The sequence below is a fragment of the Emydura macquarii genome, unplaced genomic scaffold, assembly GCF_026122565.2.
Source record: "Emydura macquarii macquarii isolate MOO-44397 ecotype Brisbane River unplaced genomic scaffold, CSIRO-AGI_Emac_v2 contig_201, whole genome shotgun sequence".
Taxonomy (NCBI): Eukaryota; Metazoa; Chordata; order Testudines; family Chelidae; genus Emydura; species Emydura macquarii.
In genome coordinates, this window is record NW_027130338.1 from 1,294,788 (window position 1) to 1,320,774 (window position 25,987).

Sequence of the window (25,987 nt, forward strand, 5' to 3'; positions counted from 1 at the left end):
GCATCCCCTCATAGTGGTGGAGGGGCTGTCATTCTTCATTCAGCCGAGCGGTGAAATTGACAAGAAAGCTGGGAGATTGCCTGGCTGCTGCGAGCCTGGGGCAGCTGGTATTCAGTTCCCAGCTGCGAGCTGGGACGTGGGTGGCTGCTGCCCGCATCCCAGCTGGACCAGGCGGGGTGTGGGTGGCTGGAGCCTGGCTTCTGGATGCAAGCCTGGACTGCTTGGGATGCGGGCAGCGGGAGCCCAGCTCCCTGGGACGCAGGCGGGAGATAGGTGGCTGCTGCCCAGCTCCTGGCTTTATGCAGGCACTGGGTGGGATGCAGGCGGCTGCAGCCTGGCTGGGACCAGGTAGGGAAGAAGTGCCTGTGTGGCTGCCCCACCTCCTGGCTGGTACCTGGGAATGTGGGGGAGCAGCCTACAGGGAGCTCTGGAGCCTCTGGGCTCCTGGCAGGGAGCAGAGAGAGAGGTCTCTCATGTCCCCACACTGCTCCTTAAGTCAGTGGAAATGGTAGGATGCACTCCACCGACCCAAGGAAGCAGTGTGGACATCAGCCACTGGTGGCTGAAAATCGACATATCTTATGTCAAGAAATGTTTGTAGTGTAGACAAGACCTAAGTGAACATCCTAACCATCGGGCTATAGACAATCTGGGATGGGTCACTCTCAATCTCTCCTGTTGAAGGTGTTCTACTTTGTATAAATACTTAAATATTAATTGCATCAAAGAGGGAGGGAGTGAGTGAAAATCCTTCCTTAGAGGTTTTTAAGGTCTGGCTTGAGAAAGCCCTGGCTGGTTGGGATGATTTAGTTGGGGTTGATCCTGCTTTGAGCAGGGGGTTGGACTAGATAACCTCCTGAGGTCCCTTCCATCCCTAATCTTCTATGATTCTAAAATGACTCTGTTTCCTGGTGATTAAGGCAGTCGCTGGGAGGTAGGAACTGTGGATTCAAATCTTCTCTCCACTTGTTTTAGAGGAGGGACTTGAATCCACATCCCAGGTAAGTACCCTATCTGCTGGGCTGACAGATGGACAGGCATGCTCTCTCTCACTTTTCTGAAGCTGGCCCAAACTAATGGGTCAAATTCGTGAATGGTTTAAGCTCAATCAAAACTGCAAATAACTTGTTTGTTGTTTTGTCAAATAACTTATTTACTTAAAAATTTTCACCCTACTTACCTCTGATGGAGGAAGGTGGGCTTGCCCAGTGTGCCTGTCAAGAGACCAAGGTTTGTTAATGCCTTCAGTGCTGCATTATGATGGGGGAAACTACAAGGGCTCACTGTTACTGCCTTCTGTGTTATGGTGTACAGCATATTAAGTTATTTACAGTAAAGGTGCCAAATGAATTCTGTCGAGAAGGCAAATTGCTTTTTAAATTTATTTGGCTTTTTGTGCACGCGATTCACTGATTTGTGGACTAAGTGGAAGTAACCATACAAGTTATGTACTCAGTAATGTACATTTATTATTGTAAAATATTGCTTATGATGTGTGTTTCAAAAATTGCATCCCAATCAGATTACTAGGAGTTCTCATCTCTTTTAGAGCTGTTATTTCAGGCTATGTACAGATACAGGAAGACTGCTCTGTCTCAGTTATATATAGGCTACACATGCTTCATATTTTTAAGATTTTCTTCACAATAAGAGCTAGAGATACGCTTCTTTCAATTTAAAACTTGCGTTCTGCAAAATCTGAAGTCTCACGTAGGCTGAATAAATAACAGAAACAGACCATATCTGGCTCATGGACCCTAAGTTTAAAACCTGTTTGAGTTTCTTTCCATAGACCTATGTTACTAAAAGTTTTACATTCTCCCATTATTTAAGTTACTCTGAATTTATCTTAGTAATTAAAACTAACTAAAGAATCAGTAGATGACTGTTGTATCTCACACTGATGTCATGGCATCATGTGTGTTCTTATGTGGCTGTATAGCCCAATCCATGAAGAGCAAGATCACAAACAGATATCACACAGGACTGTGCAGGCCTGCTGCTTGGCTCTCTTTTAGACTGATGTTTCACACCTGTCTTCCTCAAGGAGTTTACAACCTTTACGGACAGTTGCTCTCCATTCAGATCTGTCTGTGGCTGTTTTTAAAGCTATCAATAGCCAGGGTGCCTGAGATGAGATTCTGCTGAAGTGTGTCTTTGAAGGGTTTTCACTGACCACCCCATCTGCACTTTCTGAATTTCAGTTCACCATAGAAAACTTTTTTTGAGAGTCTGTCATTGTCCATTCTGATAATATGACTGTCTGTCTAAACTGAAGTTTGATTACATTGCCTTGTTGTTGGTTGTTTTTGCTTTTTCAATGATGTTAATGTTTGAGACTTTGTCTCACTGGGGAACTTTTAGAATAGAGCATATATAGCACATGAAATTTTACCAGTTGCTTAATGTGTTTGCAGTAAACTGCCCATGTTTCATACCCATATAAATGGGGTGCTATCAGTGCTGCATTGTATATCATAGAGTCATAGACTCAAAGGCCAGAAGAGAGCACTGTGATCATCAAATCTGATCTCCTGTATAACAAAGGCCATAGAACTCCCCACCCCCACCCCAAATTCCTAGAACAGATCATTTAGAAAAACATCCAAGCTTGATTTAAAAATAGTCAGTGGCTGGAGAATCCACCACAACTCTTGGTAAATTGTTCCAATATTACCCTCACTGTCAAAAATGTACACCTCATTTCCCCCCAGGAATTTATCTTAGCTTCAACTTCCAGCCACTGTGTAATGTTATATCTTTCTTAGCTAGATTGAAGAGCCCATTCTTTCTATGTAGATACTAATAGACTGTAATCAAGTCACCCCTTAACCGTCTCTTTGTTAAACTAAATAGTTGGAACTATTTTGAGTCTGTCACTACAAAGAGTTTTTTCTAATACTTTAATCATTCTTGTGGCTCTTCTCTGAACCCTCTCCTGTTTATCAAAATCCTTCTTGAATTGTGGACACCAGAACTGGACACAGGATTCCAGCAGCAGTTGCACCAGTGCCAAATACAGAGGTAAAATAATCTCTCTGCTCCTGCTCAAGATTTTCCTGTGTATGTATCCCAGGGTCACATTAACCCTTTTAACCACAGAGTTGCACAAGGAGCTCACGTTCAGCAGATTATCCACCACCACCCAAATCTTTTTCAGAGTTACTGCTTCCCGGAATAGAGTCTCCCTTTCTGTAAATATGGCCTACAGTCCTTGTTCCTAGATATGTGCATTTATATTCATCCATATTAAAATGCACATTGCATGCTTGCGCTCTGTTTGTCAAGCAATCCAGCTCACTCTGAAGCAGTGACCTGCCCACTCCCCCAATTTTAGAGTCATGTGGAAGCTTTATCAGTGATAATAAGAATGTCAATATCTGGTCATTGATAAAAATGTTACATTGTGCAGGATCGAAAACCAATCCCTGTGGGACCCCAATGGAAAAACACCTGCTTGATTTTGATTCCCCATTTACAATTACATTTGGAGACCTATCAGTTAGCTAGTTTTTAATCCATTTGATGTGTGCTATGTTAATGTTATATCATTCTAGTTTTTTTAATTAAAATGTTAAATGGTACCAAGTCAAACATTTTACAGAAATTTGAGTATAGTACATCAATACTATTACTTTTATCAACCAAACTTATAATCTCATCAAAAAAAGATACAAGTTAGTTTGACAGGATCCGTTTTCCATAAATCCATGTTGATTTGCATTAATTACAGTACCCTCCTTTAATTCTGTAGTAATGGAGTCCTGTGTCAGCTACTTCATTATCTTGTCCAGGAATGACGTCACGCTGACAGACCTATTATTACCCAGCTCATCCCATTTATCCTTTTTAAAAACTGGCACGTTTGCTCTTTCCAGTCTTCAGAAAATTCCCCAGTGCTCCAAGACTTGTTGAAGATCAACATTAACAGTCCAGTAAGTTCCTCTGCCACCTTTTTAAAAACTCTTGAATGCAAGTTATTTGGATCTGCTGATTTAAAAATGTCTAACTTTAGTACAGTACAGCCTCAGAGTTACAAACACCAGAGTTACGAACTGACCAGTCAACCACATGCCTCATAGATTCCAAGGTCAGAAGAGACCATTGTGTTTATCTAGTCTGGCCTCCTGTATGACACAGACCAGAGAACTGCCCCGATTTAATTATTGTCCAGACTCTTCTCTGAACCCTCTCCAATCTATCAATATTCTTTTTGAACTGTGGACATCAGAACTGGACATAATATTCCAGCAGTGGTCACACCAGTGTGTCAAACACAGAGGTGAAATAACCTCTCTTCCCCTACAGGAGACTCCCTTGTTCCTGGATCCAATGATTGCATTAGCCCTTTTTGCCACAGGGTTGCACTGAGAGCTCATGGTCAGCTGATTATCCAACCTCACCCCACTGCCAAATCTTTTTCAGAGACACAGACACTGCTTCCCAGGGTAGAGTCCCCCATCCTGTAAGAATGGCCTACATTCTTTGTTCCTCGATCTAGATGTATGCATTTACATATAGCCATATTGAAATGCATATTGTTTCTTTGCGCCTTACCATATCACTCTGCATCAGTAACTTATCCTCTTCATTATTTACTTCTCCATAATTCTTGTGTAACCTGCAAACTTTATCAGTGATGACTTATTTGGAACCAGAAGTACGCAATCAGACAGCAGCAGAAACCTCCCTCCCCCCCCCCCAAAAAAAAAAAAAAAAAAAAAAAAAAAAAGCAAATACACTACATTACTATGTTAAACATAAACTACTAAAAAGATAAAGGGAAAGTTTAAAAAGATTTGACAAGGTAAGGAAACTGTTTCTGTGCTTGTTTCATTTAAATTAAGATGGTTAAAGCAGCAGTCTTCTTTACCATAGTAAAGTTTCAAAGCCATATTAAGTTAATGTTAAGTTGTAAACTTTAGAAAGAACAACCATAATGTTTTGTTCACAGTTTGAAACATTTCAGAGTTAGGAACAACCTCTATTTCCAAGGTATTCATAACTTTGCAGGAAATCATCCCCCAGTCAATTATAGACCTTTTAGGACCCATTTTTGCTGTCCTGGACACCATGAAAGGGTTGGAGCAAAGATCTCACCCTAACTTACTTGAGAAACAGATGTAGAAGTGAGATATAGTGGCCCTGTTATTTACTATCTCCCATCAGACACCTGTGATAGTTTTCTGCCCTTTCTTCAATTACTGGCCAATTTTTAACTTGAAAAATTCCCTGTCTTAATGTTACACTTGTTTGGGCTCCAAGCTCTCTTTCTGTATAGAAGGAGTAGAGATGGCTTATGTAGCTGAACTCTCCTGAAGTCAGCTAGGCCTGTAATCTGTGTAGGGGTGCCAAGAAGAAGACTGTATTGCAGTGTACCTATAACTGTGCATGTGTGTTGTTTCCCTGCTTTTCTCCTATGTGGTGTGTAACCTATGGAAAGTGATCATGACAATTGAAAGCTTATGTGGGGGGAAAAACTGTTTTTGATGAGATGTTTCAGAATATGATCATAAGAATAAGATCATAAGAATGATCAGAATAAGAACATAAAAATGACCATACTGGGTCAGACCAATCATCCATCTAGCCCAGTATACTGTCCTCCGACAGTGGCCAGTGCCAGCTGTTTCAGAAGGAATGAGCAGAATAGGTAATCATCAAGTGATCCATCCCCTGTTGCCCATTCCCAGCTTCTGGCAAACAGAGGCTAGGGACACTTCAGAGCATGGTTTTGCATCCCTGCCCATCCTGGCTAATAGCCATTGATGGAGCTATCTTTCATGAATTTATCTTGTTCTTTTTGGAACCATGCTATAATCTTGGCCTTCACAGCATCCTCTGGCAAAGAGTTCCACAGGTTTACTCTGTTTTGTGTGAAGAAATATTTTTTTCATATTAAACGTACTGCCTATTAATTTAATTGGGTGACCCCTAGTTCTTGTGTTATGAGGAGTAAATAACACTTCCTTATTTACCTTCTCCACACCACTCATTATTTTATAGACCTTTATCATATCCCTGCTTAGTCATATCTTTTTCCAAGCTGAAAAGTCAGTCTTATTAATCTCTCCTCATATGGATGCTGTTCCATACCCCGAATCATTATGGATGAGAGAAAACACTGACACTAGAAATAATGGGGGTGTTTTTATTTTAGCTTTTGGCAGACTTGAAGAAACAGAGACATGCTGCTAAAATTGGAACAACAGGAAATCCTGTCTGAAAGCAACAGCATGTTTCTCTTCCCAGACCTGAGTGTTGTTAGAAACTATTTGAGGGAGGAACAACAAATGTTCTTGGTAGTGTTAATGAAACAGTATCTGCTATATTCCTTGAGCAGGAGGAAACACGTTTTTGGGGAGCTCTCCAGATCCAAGCACTACAGGAGAAAACAAGGCCTAAATAATGTGGAACTATAAGAAATATAGAATCGGAGAGGTGGGAACAAGCAGCTGGCCGGCCAGCCAGACACCCACCGAGAGAAATGGGGGTGAGAGGAAGGAGAGCCAGTTTGTGTGACCCACTATGAGTTTGTTACTGGGTTTCTCTCCTATTGTGCTGCTCGTCTCTGTGAGTAGCTCACCCACCTCCCTGCAGGGAAGATGGTCTGATAACCAGAACAAGGTGAGGTTATTTCTGTGTAGCCTTTCTAGCTGTTGCCTCTTTTCACAAACCAAGACTGTAAGCTTTTGGGGGCTGGGGCTGTCACTTCTATGTGTGATTATTAGAGACAAGGTGGGTGAGGTAATCTCTTCTATAAGGGAGAGAGACAAGCTTTGAGATGGACAGAGCTCTCCATGTGCTTACCGCAGCCAGCAGCGTAGGGCAGGGCTGTGACTGAGCCCTCTACCTACTACAGTAAATTCCATCGTTAGTGACTCGTCTGATACTTGTTCTTAAAGCCCCAGCTCCTGGAGGCCTGTGAGGAGGTGAGACTCTTGGTGTCCATTTACCTTTGGAAAACACATCGCATTCCCTCCTTGCAGCCAGAAGCCCGGACTCATGAGCTGAGCCACACACAAGAGGTGCCGAAGGAGGTGAAGGAAGCAGGTGATTTTAAAAATGGGGCTGCGCGGGTGTTGTTGAGTGGTGACTGTGCAGCGTTGGAGTTGTGCATACTGGGCGATGCGGAATGCCTGTTCATCTCCTGCAGGCCGTGCATGGCGCTGCTGGCCAGAGACCGGATCGGGACCCTGTGCAGGGTGATCGGCGCTGCCGCCCGCGGGAGAGCCGGCCTGTCCCCCCCAGAGCGCCCAGGAGGGGGCGCTCTGCTGGGGTGTGCTGGCTGGCAGGGGAGGCAGTGCTGCGCTCTCAGCAACCAGGCCCACGTGGTGCACAAACGCGGGGGGGGGCGCGGGTGCGCCTGGGCCCTGCAGGCCAGCACGCAGGCTCTGGCGCGCCCTCTGTCGGTTTGGCGGCGGAGTGCCGGCTGAGCCAGGGGCGGGGCATTGCTGGGCGGGTCCTTGAATTTGCACCACTCACAGCCTCGGGGCTGCACCAATCAGAGCCCAGCACGGTTGGCCGGTCGTTCTTGTCACCAATTTGCCTTTACGCAACCAATCAGTCGTAAATGTGGGAGCACGTCGCCCAATCAGAGTCCGGGCGGTGTCACCGATGCGGCGCGTCGGGGGCGGGGTCAAGTGTCTGCCGCGACCGTTCGGCGGGGCGGGCCCGGCCCGAGGACCGAGCGGAGGCGGCAGCTGCGCGGGGCTGGGAGGTGAGTGGCGCTATGCGGCCCCGCCGAGCCCGGGGGGGGGTTTGGCCACGTGACCCCGTCCCGGGTAACGCCACACAGCCGCCCTGCGGGCCCCCCCCGGCTGTGACCATGGTAACCCACCCCCCGAACGCGGCCCCCCCCCGGCTGTGACCATGGTAACCCACCCCCCGAACGCGGCCCCCCCCCCGGCTGTGACCATGGTAACCCCCCCCCCCCCGAGCCTGGCCCCCCCCGGCTGTGACCATGGTAACCCCCCCCCGAGCCTGGCCGGCCCCCCCCCCCCCCGGCTGTGACCGTAACCCCCCCCCCCCGAGCCTGGCCGGCCCCCCCCCCCCTCCGCGCAGCCCGGTGCAGCCCGCCCTCCGCGCAGCTCGGGTGTGCGGGCGCTCCCGGGGCGGGAGGGGCTGTGCGCCGCTCGCAGGCTGTAAACCCGGGCGGTCCCCCGGCCGGCTGGCCGAAGGGGGGCGGGCGGAGCGCGGAGCTCGGTACAGACTCGCTCCGGCCGGGCAGGGCAGGGCAGGGCCGGGCCGCGAGGCGCTTTGCTGGGCGAGCGCTGTCCGCTGCCGTAGAGCGGGGAGCCGGGCAGCGGGAGCGGCTCTGGCAGCGGCGCAGGTAGGCCCGGTCCCTTGGCATACCTCACCTGTGGGGAAGCACCCCGCCGACACACCTGGGCCGGCAAAGCTGCAGCGTGCCTGGCAGCCCGCACAGTCCGACTACAGCATTCAAGCGTGTGCGTGTTGTTACTGTCTGTGAAATGAAGTCGGTCAGCGATGAACTCTTGAACGCACCATTTTGTTTTCTAGGATCAGACTGCTGCAGAACAGGCCCTGTTGGGTAGGCCAAGTCTTTCCAGCACTTGCACTTCTTGGATTCAACCATGATTCACAGCCTTTTCCTGATCAACTCCTCGGGGGATATTTTTCTGGAGAAGCACTGGAAAAGTGTCGTCAGCCGCTCTGTTTGTGACTATTTTTTTGAGGCACAGGAGAGGGCTACAGAGGCAGAAAATGTACCTCCTGTGATCCCCACACCTCACCACTATCTCCTGAGTGTATATCGACATAAGATCTTTTTCGTGGCAGTGATTCAGACAGAAGTGCCGCCCCTGTTTGTCATTGAATTCTTGCATCGAGTTGTGGACACTTTCCAGGTGAGAAAAGCAGGATATTTTGTCATGATGTTTCTTATTTATCAATCACTGGGGCACTCACACTCACAATAGTAGCAAAGATTGCCTTACAACAATACTCTGTTGTTCAGTAGGAACTGCTACAGTGAGCTTTCGTGCAGCAGTGTCCTTTCTCTGCTAGGGGGCCTTAGCGTACTTTGCCTGGCTTATGCAGCTCAAACAAAAATGAATTTATAAGTTAGATCTCTGCTGTTTAGTTGTTTAATGTGCTCAACTACAATCCCTTGAATTAATGTACGCAACTGAACACAACAGATCAGTTTTATCAGCAAAAATTCAGACAAAGGCAAGTTTCATTCAGTGCATCTGCACCCCACTTCACCAAGATAAAAGCCTGTCAAAAGAGATGGATTTCACACTATTCCCTAAAAGTCAACATGCTTGTGCTCTTTCAAATCCAAAACTTGCCTCTGAGAATGTCCTGCCTCCTGATGTATAAAACTGGGGACAGTTAACTCAAGCACACTAGCTGATCTCAACTCTGGAGATGTACAGGAGAGCATGGATGCTTCACTAACCCAGCCATTTAGTGCTTTTTACTACAGTAAATCAAAGTGAAGAACTTGAATTGTACCTGCAAACAGACATTTGAGATCATGTACAACAAATTTCCATTAATTCAACAAAATAATCCTAATCTAATAATGTGCGGTTCACTGGGTCTTCTGCAAGGTGGGAAAAGGGTATTATATAGTGCTGAGAGTCAACTCAGTATAATTTCATCTGCAGATCTGGGACTTAAATCCTGCCTTGGATCACAAGGGAGGTGACTTTGTCAATTTCTTTGTAATTGAATATTTTTTCTTTTTCACCATGACATTCTTTGTATGGATTATATTGGCAGTGAAGTAATGAGTGTGAAGGACTGAAACAGACAAAAGTTCTGAAGCATTATGATATTATGGCTATATTTAATTTAAAAAAAAAAAGCAAAAGGGAGAAAAAAGGAACTCTGTTAAGTTACCAGTAACTTGCTTCCTCTTTTGTCTGTTCCCCACAACTGTGACTTTGCTCATGAGAAGATCAGGACCAGGGCAGCAGGGAGGTGATTCCCAGTCATGATTGGATTGCACTGATAACTAGAAAAACAGGACATCAGGATCAATTTACAAGGTTTATGGCATTGTATGGGCTGTAACTCGTACCATACATTTATCGCTTTCGTGAGTAATAAATTCACACACAAACTTCAAAAGACATACAGAGTAGAGCTGCCTTTTGTGGAATTTTTTTAAATCTCAAGTGTTCTAGTTGGACTTTTCTCCCTCAGAAGGAATTTGGGGGTCTAACTGTATTTCTTTCATGTAATGGAGTGTTATCTTTTTGGATTTGTTTTCTCTGAATTTCCTATAGTGAATTTAAAGGACAAATCTTATTTCACAGAAGAATTAGTCACGTTAAAGTTGTCCCAGAGCATTAACAATATTCAGAGTACAGTGGTAGTGGAATCCTCGGGCAGTCTGGGTAAGTAAGGCAGACATCATTTTCTGCCCGCAAGCCCTGAATCCTGTGATCAGAATTTGAGGTGTCCCATGACCAGACTCAAAGCGGAAGAGAGAAATTAGACTAAAGGCTCCTATCATGTGAGCTTTGCTTCTGAGCACTTATAGTCAGACATGTGAATTCAGACTTAGGAGCTGTGGGTGGTGAATGGGAACAGAAATTAGGTAGATTCAGGGATCAGACTGGTAGGTGGAGCATGTAACCTGGTGGTAGTCTTTCAAGCTCTTCCCAGAGGAGGTGTTGATAAATTGGAGAGTATTCAGAGAAGAGCCACGAAAATACTTAAAAGAAAAGAGAACATACCTTATAATTATAGACTCAGAGAGCTCAATCTGTGTGTTAACAATGAAAAAGTTATGCAACTTTATTACAGTCTGTAAGTATTTGCATGGGGAGCACTTCAATCTAGTGGAGAAAGGTATAACATAATCCAGTGTCTGAAAATTGAAGTTAGACAAATTCAGATTGAAAGTAAGGTGAACATTTTAACAGTAATTAGCCATTGGAACAATTTACGAAGGGTTGTGGTGGATTCCCCTCACTGACCATTTTTAAATCCAGATTGGATGTTTATCTAAAAGATCTGCTCTAGGAATTATTTTTGGGAAGTTCTGTGGCCTGTGTTATGCAGGAGGTCAGAGTACATGATCATAATGGTCCCTTCTGGCCTTGGAATCTATGAAATCAATAAATCTGAGCTGCTATTCACAGTAGATTGTGCAGGTTGTTCAGAACATGATCAGTCATGCTAAGTGGACTTGTGCGTGGCTCCCCCTCAGAAGGAGAACACACCCATGGCTTCTGCTAGGTCCTTCATGTTTGGCTTCCCATTCATGAGGCTCATGTGCCCCAGGAGGCTGCTTGAGCTTGGCTCCCTTTTGGGGGCCTCAGGCTCTGCTAGATTCTCTGGATTTCACTCCTCCTTGGTTGTGGGGCTGGAGAGAAGTGGCAGTACCCTTCCAGTTCACTCACAGCAGTGTCAAATGAGCTGTCACTCACAGTAGATTATTCAGCTGGTCATACTGTGCTCCCTTGCCCTTCTTTACAGGCTTTGATGAGCAGTGAAATAGTTAATATTTTGTTAATGTTGGTTAGTTTCTATTCAGATGAATGAGGCAGTTCATACCTCTCGGGTACTTCTCCACAGCCCTCAGCAGCACCTTCCAGCCCAGGCGGAGAGGCTGGACTGGCACCGCTGTACTAGAAATAGCTGTGTTCATGGCGTTTTGAAGTTGCGGCTTGAGCTGGAGCTTGGGTTGTAAAGAGCACTGCCCTCCCTAGGCTTAGAGCCTAGGCTTCAGCCCGACCTGCAGTGTCCACAACAGCTATTTTTAGCACAGCCTCACAAGCCTGTGTCTGACAACCTGGGCTGGAAGGCTTGCTGCCACAGACCATGTAAGCATACTCTCAGAGCTATTGCTTTAGGTTCACTGCACTAGTTACTCAGGGCACATGTTCAAGACTGTCTCAACAACCGTAGCTGCTAGAGACAGACCTTTGTTTTTTTAAGTGAAACCTTAAAATGTGGAGAATGCAAAAAGAACAAAAAAGAAGTACAGATGCACTTCACTGCGTACTAGCTGTGTCAGAGCCCTGGACAGACTTGATGGTATTTACATATATAAAAAGGCCGCACCACCACCACCTCTAGGGCAAATACGTTGTTATAATACTTTTTGTTTCATTACAAAGGATCCCAGAGTGCTTCACAAACTTCACAGATGATCACACTTGGCATTTGAATCATCCTTTTGTGTTTAAAACATTGCCGGTGTATAGATAAAGTAAATATACATGAGCATATACAATCACTTAACCCATACTGATATGGAACCATCTCTTTGATAGCACATGGTAGCTGCTTAACAACACAGGTCCTTTGTGACAGTTGAGGACAGGAAAAGAAGAACCATCTATTGGGATGAGGGAGTAGATTAGGTAGGCAGAATGTCATTACCCACATCAGAATTAGGGCAAAACAGCTTAGTAACATGCTAGGTTTTGTGAAAAATGCATTGGATTTCTAATAAGCATGCATGGTCAAGAGCTTGGTTTTACTGAAAGATAGCCTCTTAACCCACACACAGCCCCTAGCATCAAGCTGTGACATTGATTTAATGCTCAGTCAAAGGAAACTGCTGAATCACCAGCACTACTTCCTTCTTGGGAGATCTCCCATCCCAGCAGCTAAACTTGTGAGATTTGATAGGTTCCGAGCCTGATTTGTTATGCTCTGACAAAAGATTGTAATACTGTTAAATACACGTGTGGGGAAGGAAGTGAGAAACAGAGAAAAAAACATAGCCAAGCTGTACTAGCTGTAATTGAGAGTCTGTGTGACTGAAGCAGATGCTGGGTTGGGGATCTTCTATTATTCATAGTACAGGGTTCGCCTTTTACTCACTTCTCAAGTTTGTATGCTGGGTTTCTGTCCTTCCGAAGAAGAGAATTGTTTCTCAGGCTCTTCAGCAGATTCTGGAATACCAGACTTTTCTCTCAAGGCTTAGGGATAGCAGCCCATTCAAGTTACCTTGTGTTTTTTTAGGCAGCACGTAACAGGGGTGGCCAAACGTACTGACCCTCTGAGCTGCATACAATAATCTTCAAAAGTTTGAGAGCTGCAAGACACTCACAACCTGCCCTGTGGGGCGGTGCCTGCTAGGGCTTGGGGCTTCTGCCCTGTGTGGTGGCACCTGCTGAGTCGCCCTGCAGGGTTAAAGCCCCAACCCCCTCCCTGCAGAGCAGAAGCCCTGGCCATCCTTCCCTGCACCCCATCTGGTAAGCAGAGAATAAGGGGGTGGGGGGACTCCGCGAGCCACACTTGAACTGTAAAAGAGCTGCAGTTTGGCCATGACTGGTATATAAGAATCAGAAATGGCATTGGGGTGAAAAACCATGAGCAACGTGGGAGGGAGGCACTTGAGAAATGTTAGTTGGTGAATTTGTTTCCCTGTAAAACAAATACCAGGTAGAGAGGAACAGCATCACATTCAGGTGGCTGTAGTTTTCCAGCTCTCCCCAGCCTGCCCCCATACTGGAGATATACATTGTATAAATAACTTCCAACTTTCTTTAAAAACAGAAGTAACTTACACCAGCATAATAATTTTGTATGTGTTTTACAATATGAGGAACAAAACGAAGTGGAATAGCTGTGCATCAGGAGGGGATGTGGATGTGGGGAAAGCGGTGGTCATGCGATATCTTGACTTTAGCAAAGCTTTTGATACAGTCTCCCACAGCGTTCTTGTCAGCAAGTTAAAGAAGTATGGGTTGGATGAATGGACCAGTTTGTCTCCCAGTTCTATGCTCAGACCACAAGGCCTACTCATGTTGTTTTGTTGGAATTTAGCAGCTTGAGTGGGAAAGAAGACTTTCTTCCTGTACTGACAGGGGGATGGACTAGATGGCTAATAGGACTTTTTGGTCTCTAACTAGTATGATGTGCTTAATGGGGATGCTGGGTAATGGTGTCTGTTTCACACAGGATTATTTCGGTGTCTGTTCGGAGGTAGTGATCAAGGACAACGTGGTTGTGGTTTATGAGGTGCTGGAGGAGATGCTGGACAATGGATTCCCATTAGCTACTGAATCCAATATCCTGAAGGAGCTGATAAAACCCCCCACCATCTTGCGAACTGTTGTCAACACAATTACAGGTACAGGGGAACAAGGAGTGGGTAATGGGGTGAGTCATTGTGAAGATCCTTCTGCTGAAGTGATTCCAAATGCTGGGAAAGGAGGAGAAGCTGATGTTCTGACCACAGTCTCCTAAACTCCAGTGTAGCTGTTGCAGTATGGGTGTCCACTTTAGCATCAGGGCATTGGGGCCGTCCAGGTTCTAGCATTAGACATAGGATATTCTTTTACCCAAAAAGTCACCTGCCCACAATGAACTGTCTAGCACTCTGGTGGGATCCATATCATCCTGGAAGTCCAGCTCCTCTCAACAGCAAAGATTGGGAGAGAATCTACCCTAGGCACAAACATATGGGTCACATTGGTGTAGCCATAGCAGGATCCACAGAATCAGATCATTTGGGTTTTGGATCAGAACCCCACGCTGTTCCAAATTTAAAATTTGATACTAGGGTATGTCTATGCTGATGGCGGCAAAGTCACTGCTGTCAGATCGATCTTTCTGAATCAATTGAGCAGTCAGTGTCGACCCGCTCAATCGATCAGGAAATGGACGCAGTAAATCCACCCCCTCAAGTGGCGTAGCGCTGTATCGACGGGAACTGCAGTGCAGTGAAGACGCGCACAGAAGGAAAGCACAGCAGTCAACAGGAGTTATGCAAGCTATTCTGAGTAGCTTGCGTAACTCCCATTGACTGCTGCCGAATTTCCAGGTAAGTGTAGACCAGAGCTGAGACTGTTAAAGTTAGTCACACTGAGTGAACCATGATCATATAAAGTCATCAAAACTGCAAGCCTGGAGACAGAGCGCCTGCATCTTCAGCATGAGAGAAAAATGGCAGAACTTCAAATGCAAGAGAAGCAAGCCATGGCCAGCTGGAAAAAGAAGCTGAAGAGGGAGCCCAGGCACCAGAAGGCTGGAACTGGAAGCTGAGGCAAGAGTTTCCAGAATTAAACTCCAAATCAAAGTAATAAAAGAACAGCAGAAACAATCATCCTGGAAGTCCAGCTCCTCTCAACAGCGAAGACTGGGAGAGAATCTGTCCAGTCTCTAACAATTTTGGTATGTTTAATAATGATATGGTAACTGTTTAACCAGGCTGATGTCATAACCCAGCCCCAGAGGGAGTATGAATGTAAATCTTCTGTGTTACTTGTAATGGACAGGGAAATTAGTGAAGTGGGGGGTGCATGACTCTAAACAGTTGTCTGTTTAGCTAAGTGTGCTGTGACAAGGAAGAGAGTGTCTTTAGCCTTGGGATTGTGGAAAATAGTGGCTTATCTGTTCAGATAAGTAAAGTAGAAACTCTTCCCTTCAAAAACTCTGTATTTGATCATTTTATAACATTAGGTTTAATACAGATTTTTATATCTGTTGAGGGAGAAACTGTCTCCAGTAGTTTGTCTGCTGGGGATGGGATGGCTTCTTTAACAGGCAAATTGCCAATCTCCCAATATTTGTCTGTGAACAGCCACGTGGGCTGACAAGGGGAGGAAATCTCAGACTGTTTGTCTGTTAAGAAAAGCAGTTTATCTGCTGGGGGAGAGTTTGGCCTTGTCTACACTAGCACTTACACCAGCAAAACATTTGTTGCTCAGGGGAGTGAAAAAAACACAAATTCTGCCATCATAAGCGCTTCTGTGGTCAGCACTATGTCAGAGGGAGATGTAGGTACCGCTGCTCATTTAGGTGGTTTTATTATGTTGGCGGAAGAGCTGTTGATATAACATGGCTACGCTAGTGCTCTTACAGCGGCGCAGTTGTACAGCTACAGCTGTGCTGCTGTAAGTTTTAAGTGTAGACTAGCCCTTTGTCTCCAGTCTTCTGTTTTGTGGAGCAGACAGAATGTGCCTCTCAGTTTATACTGATTGAGGATGTCAGTTGCCTCAGACTTGGTTCTGGACTTAACTGAAACCCAGAAAGAATCTGTTGTTGTTCAGAAGAATGTTTCTTTAGAGCAACCTCTAGCTGAGGAGGGAAAGGACAAAATTTCTGTGGAAAACAGATTGTTGCTTAAAATTGCTACTGGAGGAATAAAACCTCACGGTGGCTTTTGCACGCAGTTAGCTGCAATTGAGGGGTGTGGAAGTGAATTGATTGAATTAGGTAGGGATGAATCACTGCCTGTAGAAAGCAATGGTGGGTAGAGACTTGGTTCACTAACTGCCAGGGTTTTTCAAATGTGTATGGATCCTTTGACATGGCTTTAGAAAGATGCAGTGTGATGCCTTAAAGGATGCTGCAGGTGGAATAAACATTATTAGGGAGTTTGAACAAACCTATAACTGAGTGGCTATGCTTGGCCAGTATATTGGGGAGACAGTGTTGTTGGAACATGAACGTCTCCATGCTGATTCTTTTAAGTGAACAGTCTGGGTCTCAGGTTCATTCAGAGAGAAAATTGGGTAGCTACATGTGCAGAGCAAAATGACTGTGCACTTGATCTCTCAAGAATACAGTGGGTGGTAGGCAAACTCACCCCTAGACACTTTGGGTATGTCTTGTAGTCTCGTAGTGGACATCTGATGCCATGTGGAAGCAGAAATTGGTAATGAAAGGACATCAGGACCCTGTTTCTGAGATTCTAGTGAAAATGGTTAGTATCTCTTTAAGACAGATCCAGCCTGAAATGAGTAATTGAACCTTTGAAAACCAGTAAACAAGCTAGTGTGTATGTTAGCTGTTAACACAGAGGACACATGACACTTGGCAAGGTAATGTAGGACGTACAGGGATTATGCTGCAAGAGCCAGTCCAATTCATTATTGATCTAACCAAACCCATGGTAATGTTCATAAAACATTTCAAGAACATTGTTACCTCCATAATGAACCTTACAAAGTAAAAGCCTGTTTTTATCAAACATGATGTTTGTTAATATTAATGCTAATGTTAACTCTTGTAATGAATTTATTGCTAATGCCAAGAACTGTGTCATCTTTTGAAAAACCCTTGAACATGTTAGAAGCTGTAATAACACAAAACCAAGAACAGAAAATTCCTGTGATGGATTCAGCTGTGTCTAGGGACACCCCTTTCTGCATCAATTTTGCATGGAGCGTGTGACACTCTCTGGAGTAGGGGTGACCATTTATAATATGATTGATATCAATATTGCAAAATGACAACAAATCTTGCAAAATATGCCATGTATGCTATCATTGGAGAAGTTCTGATTTACTTAATATAAGATCTTCTCTATGTGTGTGTCATCTTTGTATTTTAAGCTGTGTGCGTGATTTCTGGATGTAAAACTTGTGCTGTGCTATTGGGTGGCGTCCCCAATAGATTAGTCTTAATCTCAGCACTGTCCAGCCTGATTGAGGGCCAATCAAAGGCCATCAGCCATGCAATGAGCCCAAGTAGAGAAGCCAGGGTCTATGCCTGTGAGTCATGGGGACATGTGGAGACATGCCTGTGAACAGTAAGGGGACTGCAAGTGCTTTTCCATGCACATGTGCTGTTGGCTTGTGTTTGAAACAAGCCACAAGGCAAAAGGACATACAAGTCAGCAGCACCATCTCCATCCATCTTGTCTTCATTCAGTCCTACTTCCTGCCTCTGGATTAACTGCTGTACATCTGAAGCTGTGAAACAAAGCACTGAGACCCATCCTCATAGTGGATGTACTCCAAAGGAATTGTACAAACCTGCAAACTCCACAGTTCTGTTAAGAATCTTAGGCCTTTGAATTCATTTGTATGTGTTTGATTGCTCTGATCGTTTAACATTTCTCATTTGTTTCTTTTCTTTTATAATAAACCTTTAGTTTTAGTTACTAAAGGATTGGCTGGCAGCGTGGTATTTTGGGTAAGATCCAAACTCATATTGATCTGGTGCTGTGACTGACCCCTTGGGGATCAGGAGAACATTTTGGTAAAGTGAATAGAGTTTAAATAACTTACCTCTTTACTGGACCTAGTTGCTGACTGGGAACCAGAGATTGAAATGCAATAAAGGGTGCTGTGTAATTTCTTGGCTTAGCTGCTGGATAACCAACGTGGGGAATCGGGAGCACTGTTTGTGACTGGTTGGTGAATCTAACTTCAGTGTTAACCACCAGTGTTGAGAGAATCTGCTCTCCTTTTTGCAGCCTGTCCTGACCTTGGCGTTTTCAGGTGGGCTAACCTAGGCACAGACATGTTCCTATTCCTCTCATGTGAGGGGCTAGTGGAAGTGGTTGAAGGAGAGGTAATGTTTGGTGAGGTGAATGCAGACGGAGTCATTGGAGAGTGACTTTATTGAAGTGATTGTGCTCTTGTATAAGGAGAGGGAGGTCTTCAGGAACCAATCAATGTTGTGTTTGGGTGAGGTCAGGGGCTTCTTCTGGGGCTTTGTCTGACTGTTTATGTTCATCCTGATCTCCTTACCCCTTCCAGGAAGCACCAATGTAGGTGACCAGCTCCCTACTGGACAGCTCTCAGTGGTACCATGGCGACGGACGGGGGTCAAATACACCAATAACGAGGCATATTTTGATGTGATTGAGGAGATAGATGCAATCATTGACAAATCAGGTATGAGTGTCTTTTCAGTTCAACTTAACACTGATAGAGCCTGCTTTGGGAGTGCCTAGAGGGAGAGGATGTGAATTTTCCTTAGAAGAGGGAGGAGTGCTAGAAGCTCTTGGAACTCTTCTCCCATTTTCCTTCTGACTCTGGACAGCTCAGAAGTACTGTTTTATTCTTAAGTTTCTGTAAAGTATTAATGGATTCAAGCTATAATTGGGATTTGTCTTGGGCACTGAGTAGACTCTTGTTTTCCTCTGCTCCCTTATGAAATCTTTATTACTAACTCTACATCTGAAAATAGAAGGTAAAAGGAAACCTTTGTCATTGAAATTATTTCCTTAATCTTAGTGCTTCTTCCCGTAGATTTACTGCAGGTGAAGGCTGTCGCTCTCAGTTGTTAAAGTGTGTGGGAGAATTTGATGTAGGGTTTGGTTTTTACTCTGGCTGTTTGCTCTGTGTAGCAGTCTTCCTCACTTCTCCAGAATGAATTTCAGGCAAGTCTACACTTGCCATCCATAATCTGTTCTGTTTTACTTCCTGTTTTAGGTTCCACAATTACTGCTGAAATCCAAGGGGTGATTGATGCTTGTGTTAAATTGACCGGGATGCCAGACCTCACCCTCTCGTTCATGGTAAAGTTCAAGAGAAGGGGTGTTCGGACCTCTTGATACTGTATAAAGGAAGTACAGGATTCTTTAATCAAATAGCCTTCACTTGGCTCCCAGGTGCACCAGCTGCTAGGGTCCAGGTCTAGCTATGACAGATTCTAGGTATAACAGCTGGAGAAAGGAAGAAGGAATGTATGTGATGAAAAATCTCAATAAACATCTACAAATTTGGGTGGGTGGGTGGGGGTGTGTGTGTTGTCTGCTAAGTAGTGTATGACAATGTGGGCCGACTAGGCTCCGAGATGTAGCACTGCCTAAGGCAGCTTTTTCCTGGGGCCCATTTGTAATAAGTTCACATCAGGATAGTTATTTGACATGACTGATTAGATAGGCTTGTTATACACAAGGATAGAAGAACCACCCCTATAGGTACCACTGTATCACAAATATTAAACAGTTTCACACAGCTACAGAACAGAATGGGAGAAGGTATCTTGTGCCACATTGCAGGCATTTCAGGTAGGACACGGGGCAAGAATAGAGTGTAGACAGATTCCTTTTCACAAATTGTGTTGGTTTCTTGGACTTCTTGACTCAGTTTTATTTCAGAACCCTCGGTTACTGGATGATGTCAGCTTCCATCCATGTGTGCGTTTCAAGCGTTGGGAATCAGAGCGGATCCTCTCTTTCATCCCGCCAGATGGAAATTTCCGCTTGCTCTCTTATCATGTCAGCGCTCAGAAGTAAGTAGGGAATTTAAGACTGAGGGTTTTCAAAACCTGGACTATTGTCCCTTCCTGCCTAGAGTTAAAAAGATTCTTTAGAAGAGGATCACTTGCTTCCTTTGCTGAATGAGGAGCTGGGAAAGCAGTACTAGTGTTATTTTTTAATTTAAACTCTTTTTGAGGCAACAATCTTGAAATTTCAGTTCTGCAAGCCAACTCTGTTCAGTCCCGTTGCCGGGTGCATAATCTACAGTTGAGACAAAGTAGGCAATAGTGAGTGAACAGTCCATTTTAATTCCTTACACTCTCAAGGCTTCTTAAGAGAAAGCAAAATAATTGCATAACCTGATAATGTTGCTGTCTGTTTTAATAGAACTGGTAGTTTTTATTCCAGCAGTTTGAGCTTCACCCTGAAAAGCTGCAAATTTTGTCTCTAGACACTAGAGCTGTTTGTTAGACTTGGTTGAGCAATCTTCACTACATAGAAAGAAGCAGAAATGATGGTGTCAGCTGCAAACACATTTACGTAGTCCAAGGCATTGCTGCTGCCTTTGCTTAGAGCAACTTGCCATCCTGGTCCCATTTTGCAAGAAAATCCAGCAACCAACCCTCAAAGCATGTACCAAACAATAATTAATCCTTGACACACCTGCAATGTAAGGAAGTGAGAAACTGAGGTACAGAAAAGTTGTGAGCTACCGAAGGACGTGGTTAACAGAGCTGAGATAATATCCTGACTTCCTGGTCTGTGCTTTAGCTACTGGACAACACTTATTTTCTTCTTAGGAACGTCTTGTAGTGTTGGCTGTGCGGGGGGTGTGTGTGTGTGTGTGTGTGTGTGTGTGTGTGTGTGTGTGTGTGTGTGTGGGAACAGAAGGTGAAAGTGAGAGGTAGGTTATGATAGCAGTGACTTGTCCTTTGTTTCAGCTTGGTGGCAATTCCAGTCTATGTTAAACACAACATCAGTTTCCGTGACAGCAGCTCATTGGGACGCTTTGAGATCACTGTAGGGCCCAAGCAGACTATGGGGAAGACTGTAGAGGGGGTGATGGTCACCAGCCAGATGCCAAAAGGGGTTTTGAACATGAGCCTCACCCCCTCACAGGGAATGCATACCTTCGATCCAGTTACAAAGGTGAGAGAAAGGGATGCGGTGGGACATTGTGCATAGGTGATGTGCATAGGTCGCTCTCTTGGTATCTGTATAAACTGCTTTCTCTGAGTTTTCTCCTAAGATCTGGAGGGAGCACGTTGTCTGAAGGTGAGTAAGAATTGTCTCCAATTGTTTGGCCCTGAACATCACTCCCAGCAGAGCCTTCCCTACCTGGAGAGAGCCCCCTGTTCTACACTGAGAGGAATTCTTGTCCAGTGTGCCAAAACCCGTCACTTCTGCCTGTTGTGCTGCATGCACACTGATCAGCTCAGGCTCCTCTGAATGGGGATGGGCAAGGGAAGTGGAGCTGGGGATTATCGCCTGCAGTAAAACACCTGTTTTTTGGTCACTCACTCCTGGGTGGGATGGGAACAGAAGTTACCAGGATTGTAATGCTCCACAAGAAGGGTTTAATGCTGTGTGGTCAGTCTGGAGGTCTGTGGAAAGGAGTGTGCCTCTTGAACTGTGATTACAAATTCCCTCGCCATGAGATCTTATTAAAGGGAACATACTTATTTTTTTTAAGTTTGTTGCTTTTGGGTCCCTTTGCTCAGATCCCTTTTTTACAGGGAACATTTGATGTCCCAACTGGGTGAAAGTGAAGTGGGGTCTCGCCAGTAGTGCCAATCCTGACCACTAGGGGGCATGCACCTTTACCCACCATTTGACCATGCAGCATTAAATCCTCCCTATGGCTTGAATGTGAAAACCAAATACTGGGATGGGCTGAATGTGCCTTTGCTCAAAACCATCAATGGGATGGTCCTTTGCAGGGTATTATCATCCCATCATTACATCCATCTGTCTGAAACTTTCCTTGTCTTTTGAAGTTACTCTCATGGGATGTAGGGAAAATAAACCCTCAGAAGCTGCCGAGTTTGAAGGGGACTATGAGCCTCCAAGCTGGTGTGTCCAAACCTGATGAGAATCCCACCATCAACCTGCAGTTTAAAATTCAGCAGCTGGCTATCTCTGGTAAGTAGCTGTCAGCCTGGAATCTGGGCAATCCTCTTGTACTTCACGTACTGGATGAGCTTATGTCTGACATACAGGGTGTGCTCCTGCATGGATATTAGGCCATGAAGTGTTGTAGCTGGGATTTTCATTTAAAATAGTCTCTTGTACTTGGACTACACACTGGTGTATGCTTAGGGGGTTGTCCATACAATCTCTCCTGGCTGCTGTGTGGAACAGCCTCTTTGTTTCCTTTACTTGAGCCCCCCCTTCATTCCTGTACAGCCGTGTAAAGCATTGTAGGGAAGCATACAGCATGTGTGAACACTGCTGTTAGCAGCATTGAGGGGGGTGGTGACCAGCAGCCTATATCCCTTTGTCTTCTTTCTGTTTTCCTGTTTGCCAGTATTGCCTGCATGTTCTTTCTAGCTTTTGTGCTCTCCCAAGACCTCTTCCTTCCATCTGTGACAGTATTGCAGCTGCCTTGCTTTCCCCCAACCCCCAAAGTCTCATTGTCTCTTCATTTGTTTTAGGGTTGAAGGTGAATCGCCTGGATATGTATGGGGAGAAGTACAAACCCTTCAAGGGCATAAAATACATGACCAAGGCTGGCAAGTTCCAAGTCCGAACTTAAAGGAGCCCAAGAGTGAGGGAAGAACCACAAGCACTTTTTCATTTCCTGTGTACCCAGTTGTTAGATTCAGCCTCTGCCCACTATCAGCCCCTTGGTGTCACCCCTTTGCCTTGTCTTAGTTCCTCCTGGGATGCCAGTAACTAGGTGGATTGGGACTGACATACACAGGGAAGAGCAGGATTGACCTGGAATGATATTTACTTTAACTGAGTTTTAAGTTCGTAGATGGGGGCAAAGGAAAACAGGAGAAATGTTCCAGTCCTTTGGGGCTGAGGTTTCGGATTTGTAAATTCAGTTTTTACCACTTTCACTCTGCTTGGCTAAAGGATACTCTGGAGGTCTACTCCCCTTGTGAGCCCCTCCCATGCATTGCTAGGCTGGCTGGCATTTCTCTGTGCAGATCAAAGGGTTCAGTTAAAGAAGATGGACTCACAGTTTAATGGTTTAGAATTTGCTCCTCTCCCTAGCTGGTGATTCCTGTTAGAACTGGAAAGAGAGTTAGGATTAGTCACCTGAGAAGGGGCCACTTGGAATATTTCTTTGGAGAGGGCAAAGGGAGATGGAGGCATCTCCTGTCCAGAATTGGGAAAGAGAGAGCAGGAGCCTGTTGAGAAGGTGCACAAGGGGAGTAGAGAGGAAGTTGGAACAGTTAATCTGGTTGTCTTAGTGCACAGAGCTCTCTTGGTCATTGCATGTCTTGAGCCTCTGAGGATAGACTGGAAATTCCCAACTAAACCTAGCCTGGTGCCCTGCCAAGAGCTGCCTGGAGCAGGGATTACCTTGTGAGGTCTGAAGAATGAAGATATCTGAACATGCTTACTGTTATGAGATCCTGCTTCTGTTCTCTACTCCGTATTTGGGGGAGGGATGTCTCTTGGTTCCGTTCTTGGTGGGATGGGGACTGGTTGTCTATATAACAATTATTTAAGCCTCTGTCTGAAGTGACGTCTGTTTAATGGCAACCCTAACGACTGCTGAATGAAGAGGATGAGCTGTGTCCTGGCCACATGTAGGGGAAATCGATGCCTCTCTCTGCCTTTTGTTAGTAATGGCGATGGTGGTTCTGCTGCTCACTGATGTCTGTTTAAGGTCCTGTGTCACTGTATCGATGGGGTGTTCCTGGCTGTATTACTCATTCCACTCCCTGCCTTGTTCTGCTGCTGTGCAGGTGGACTCTGCCTGTGTTCTCATCTGTTCTGCGAGAGACTATGCTGTATGTGTTCCCAACCCAGCCTGTGCTGCACCTCGCTGCACAGAGTGAAGTATACGAGGACAGTGTGCACGTAGCTCCATGTTGCCCATGATATGCTCTTTCTGGGATAGCAGAACCTCCTTGTGGGCTACTGTGCACACCACGACAGCACCTGCAAGGCTTCCCTGGCGGAGCACCCACAGTCTCTTTGTGTGAGACAGGAGGAGTGACACCAGCTGTGGGATAACATGCACTCTGCTCTGATCTGTGTGTGATGGATACTTGTCATGGGTGAGTGGTGCCTCGTTTTGGAATGACAGATTGCTGTGCAACTGATACGAATGTTGCTGCCGGGTGGCCTAGGATCTGAGCATGCTTAATGCAAATGTAACAGTTCTACCAGGGTATGAATAAAGGTCAATTTTACCTGTTGTCTGTGGTCATTGTACTGTCTTGGGTTCAAAAGGGCTGCAGAAGGAATGCAGGGTTGAAGCTAGATCATGCTAACTGGGTCTTGGATGATGGGGACTCAGTGAGATGATTACTGTACCAATAATATGAATTGTTCCCAAGTCAGCTAGCTATCATGCTGAGATAACTATTTCTGATGGCACCCAAAGCTGTGCTATGCACCTCTCAAAACAGAAGACCTGATATTTCATTATAAAAGATGGGGTGGCTGACAGCTCATTCTCTGTGAGGCCTCTGAGTCTCTAGAACTAGTTCCTCTCCCTTGGTCAAAGATAAAGATAAAGGTTTTTGTAGTGAGGTCACCAAATTCAAGCTATCAAACGGGTCTTTTGCAGCATGCCTGACCTGTCTCCAGAAACCTTATCGATCCCTTTTTCAGCCTGCCTGAACCATCCAGGGACGCTGCAGAAGATACCTGTTTTATGGAGAAGGCTTTCCAAAATGATGAAGGGATGGCAAGGGGTTCTGTAGATGTCTTATCTGGCTGTGTCCCTGGTAAAATAATTACTTGAATGTGATTTGAAGTTTCATTGTATTTATTGTATGGTTAATGATTTAAGGATGCCTAGAGCCTTGGATAGGCATTTTTTGCTGTTAATCTAAATAAATAAATACCTGCATGAGGTGCTTACAAGCTAATATAGAATGAGGGCTGAACAAGGCAGCAAGGAGAGAAGGGAAACATCAGTGAGGTTACTCTGGTGGCTAGGATGTGGTATGATGGAGGAAAGGAAGGTGGGGCTTGAGGAGGGCAGTGCGTGTATTTTAATTAGAATAATGTCTAACTTTCGATAGGCATTGGGCTGGAAGTTGTTCTTGAGAAATCTGAATGAGATGAGGGTTGTGGCTTCGTGGATTTGTTAGTGAAGAGTGAGGCAATAGCAGAGTGTGGTAAGAAAGTTGAAAGGAGAAGCAGAACAAATGGCATTGAAACTGGCATCAATAGTGAGGCATGGAATGATGCAATGAGAAATAAGGTCTGTTAAGTGCTAAAGGGCAGAGTAGTGGAAGATACTGAAGGTGAGATCAATGAAGTTGAATATGTGGTGGTCACCCAATGGTGGGTGGTTTTTAAATACACTAAAGATCGCACCATGGGCTTCAGGGAGACTGGAGAGGAGGAGTTACAGTAACTAAGATAAGAGAAGGGCCAGAATGGGAGTTCTACATATAGAAGTTCAGTCTTGGAACTGTTGTGGAGGAATAAGAGGGAGTATTTGGACACAATCTGGGTGAGGGAAAGGAAGATGTCTGGGTACCTCTCACGCCTCAAGCTACAGGCCTGAGTGACGGACAGTGGAGGAGACAGGGATTTTTGGAAGAAAGATTCGGAGTTGACTAAACTGACCCTGAGCCATCCAAGAGATGTAACAGGCTGAGATGCTGGATTGAATGGAAGGGTTCACATTAATTCCAAGGACAGAAGAGACCACTGTGATCATCTAGTCTGACCGCTTGTGTAACACAGGTGATAAAACCTCCCAAAAATAATTCCAAGAGCAGATCTTTGGTTAAAGAATTGCTAGTGATGGAGAATCCATCATGACCCTTGGTGAATGGTTCCAGTGGTTAATTATCCTCACTGCATATGATCCCAAATACTTTTATCTGTGGCTTCCACCTGCTTTCTATGATTTGTATCTCTGTGAGGTTCCATTGTATTTCTTTCCTGTGCCTAGTAGGTGGG

At 45.1% G+C, this 25,987-nt stretch overlaps 1 protein-coding gene across 6 annotated transcripts; it reads left to right on the forward strand.

Moving 5' to 3' along the window:
• Positions 1 to 433: 433 nt before the first annotated feature.
• On the forward strand, positions 434 to 24,261 carry AP3M2 (adaptor related protein complex 3 subunit mu 2). 6 transcript variants are annotated; one of them, XM_067545526.1, is made up of 11 exons: positions 434 to 3,024; positions 3,755 to 3,935; positions 6,906 to 7,040; positions 8,524 to 8,870; positions 13,900 to 14,071; positions 18,432 to 18,569; positions 19,110 to 19,195; positions 19,781 to 19,914; positions 20,824 to 21,031; positions 21,880 to 22,024; positions 22,537 to 24,261. In XM_067545526.1, the coding sequence occupies exons 4-11, from the start codon at positions 8,598 to 8,600 to the stop codon at positions 22,635 to 22,637; spliced, it is 1,257 nt and encodes a 418-aa protein (XP_067401627.1). In that variant the 5' UTR covers positions 434 to 3,024; positions 3,755 to 3,935; positions 6,906 to 7,040; positions 8,524 to 8,597; the 3' UTR covers positions 22,638 to 24,261. The 6 variants fall into 6 exon arrangements, with proteins under 6 accessions (XP_067401627.1, XP_067401593.1, XP_067401602.1 ...); XM_067545492.1 differs by having other exon boundaries at positions 564 to 3,024; positions 6,906 to 7,053; XM_067545501.1 differs by having other exon boundaries at positions 564 to 3,024; positions 3,879 to 3,935; positions 6,906 to 7,053.
• The last annotated feature ends 1,726 nt before the right edge of the window (positions 24,262 to 25,987 follow it).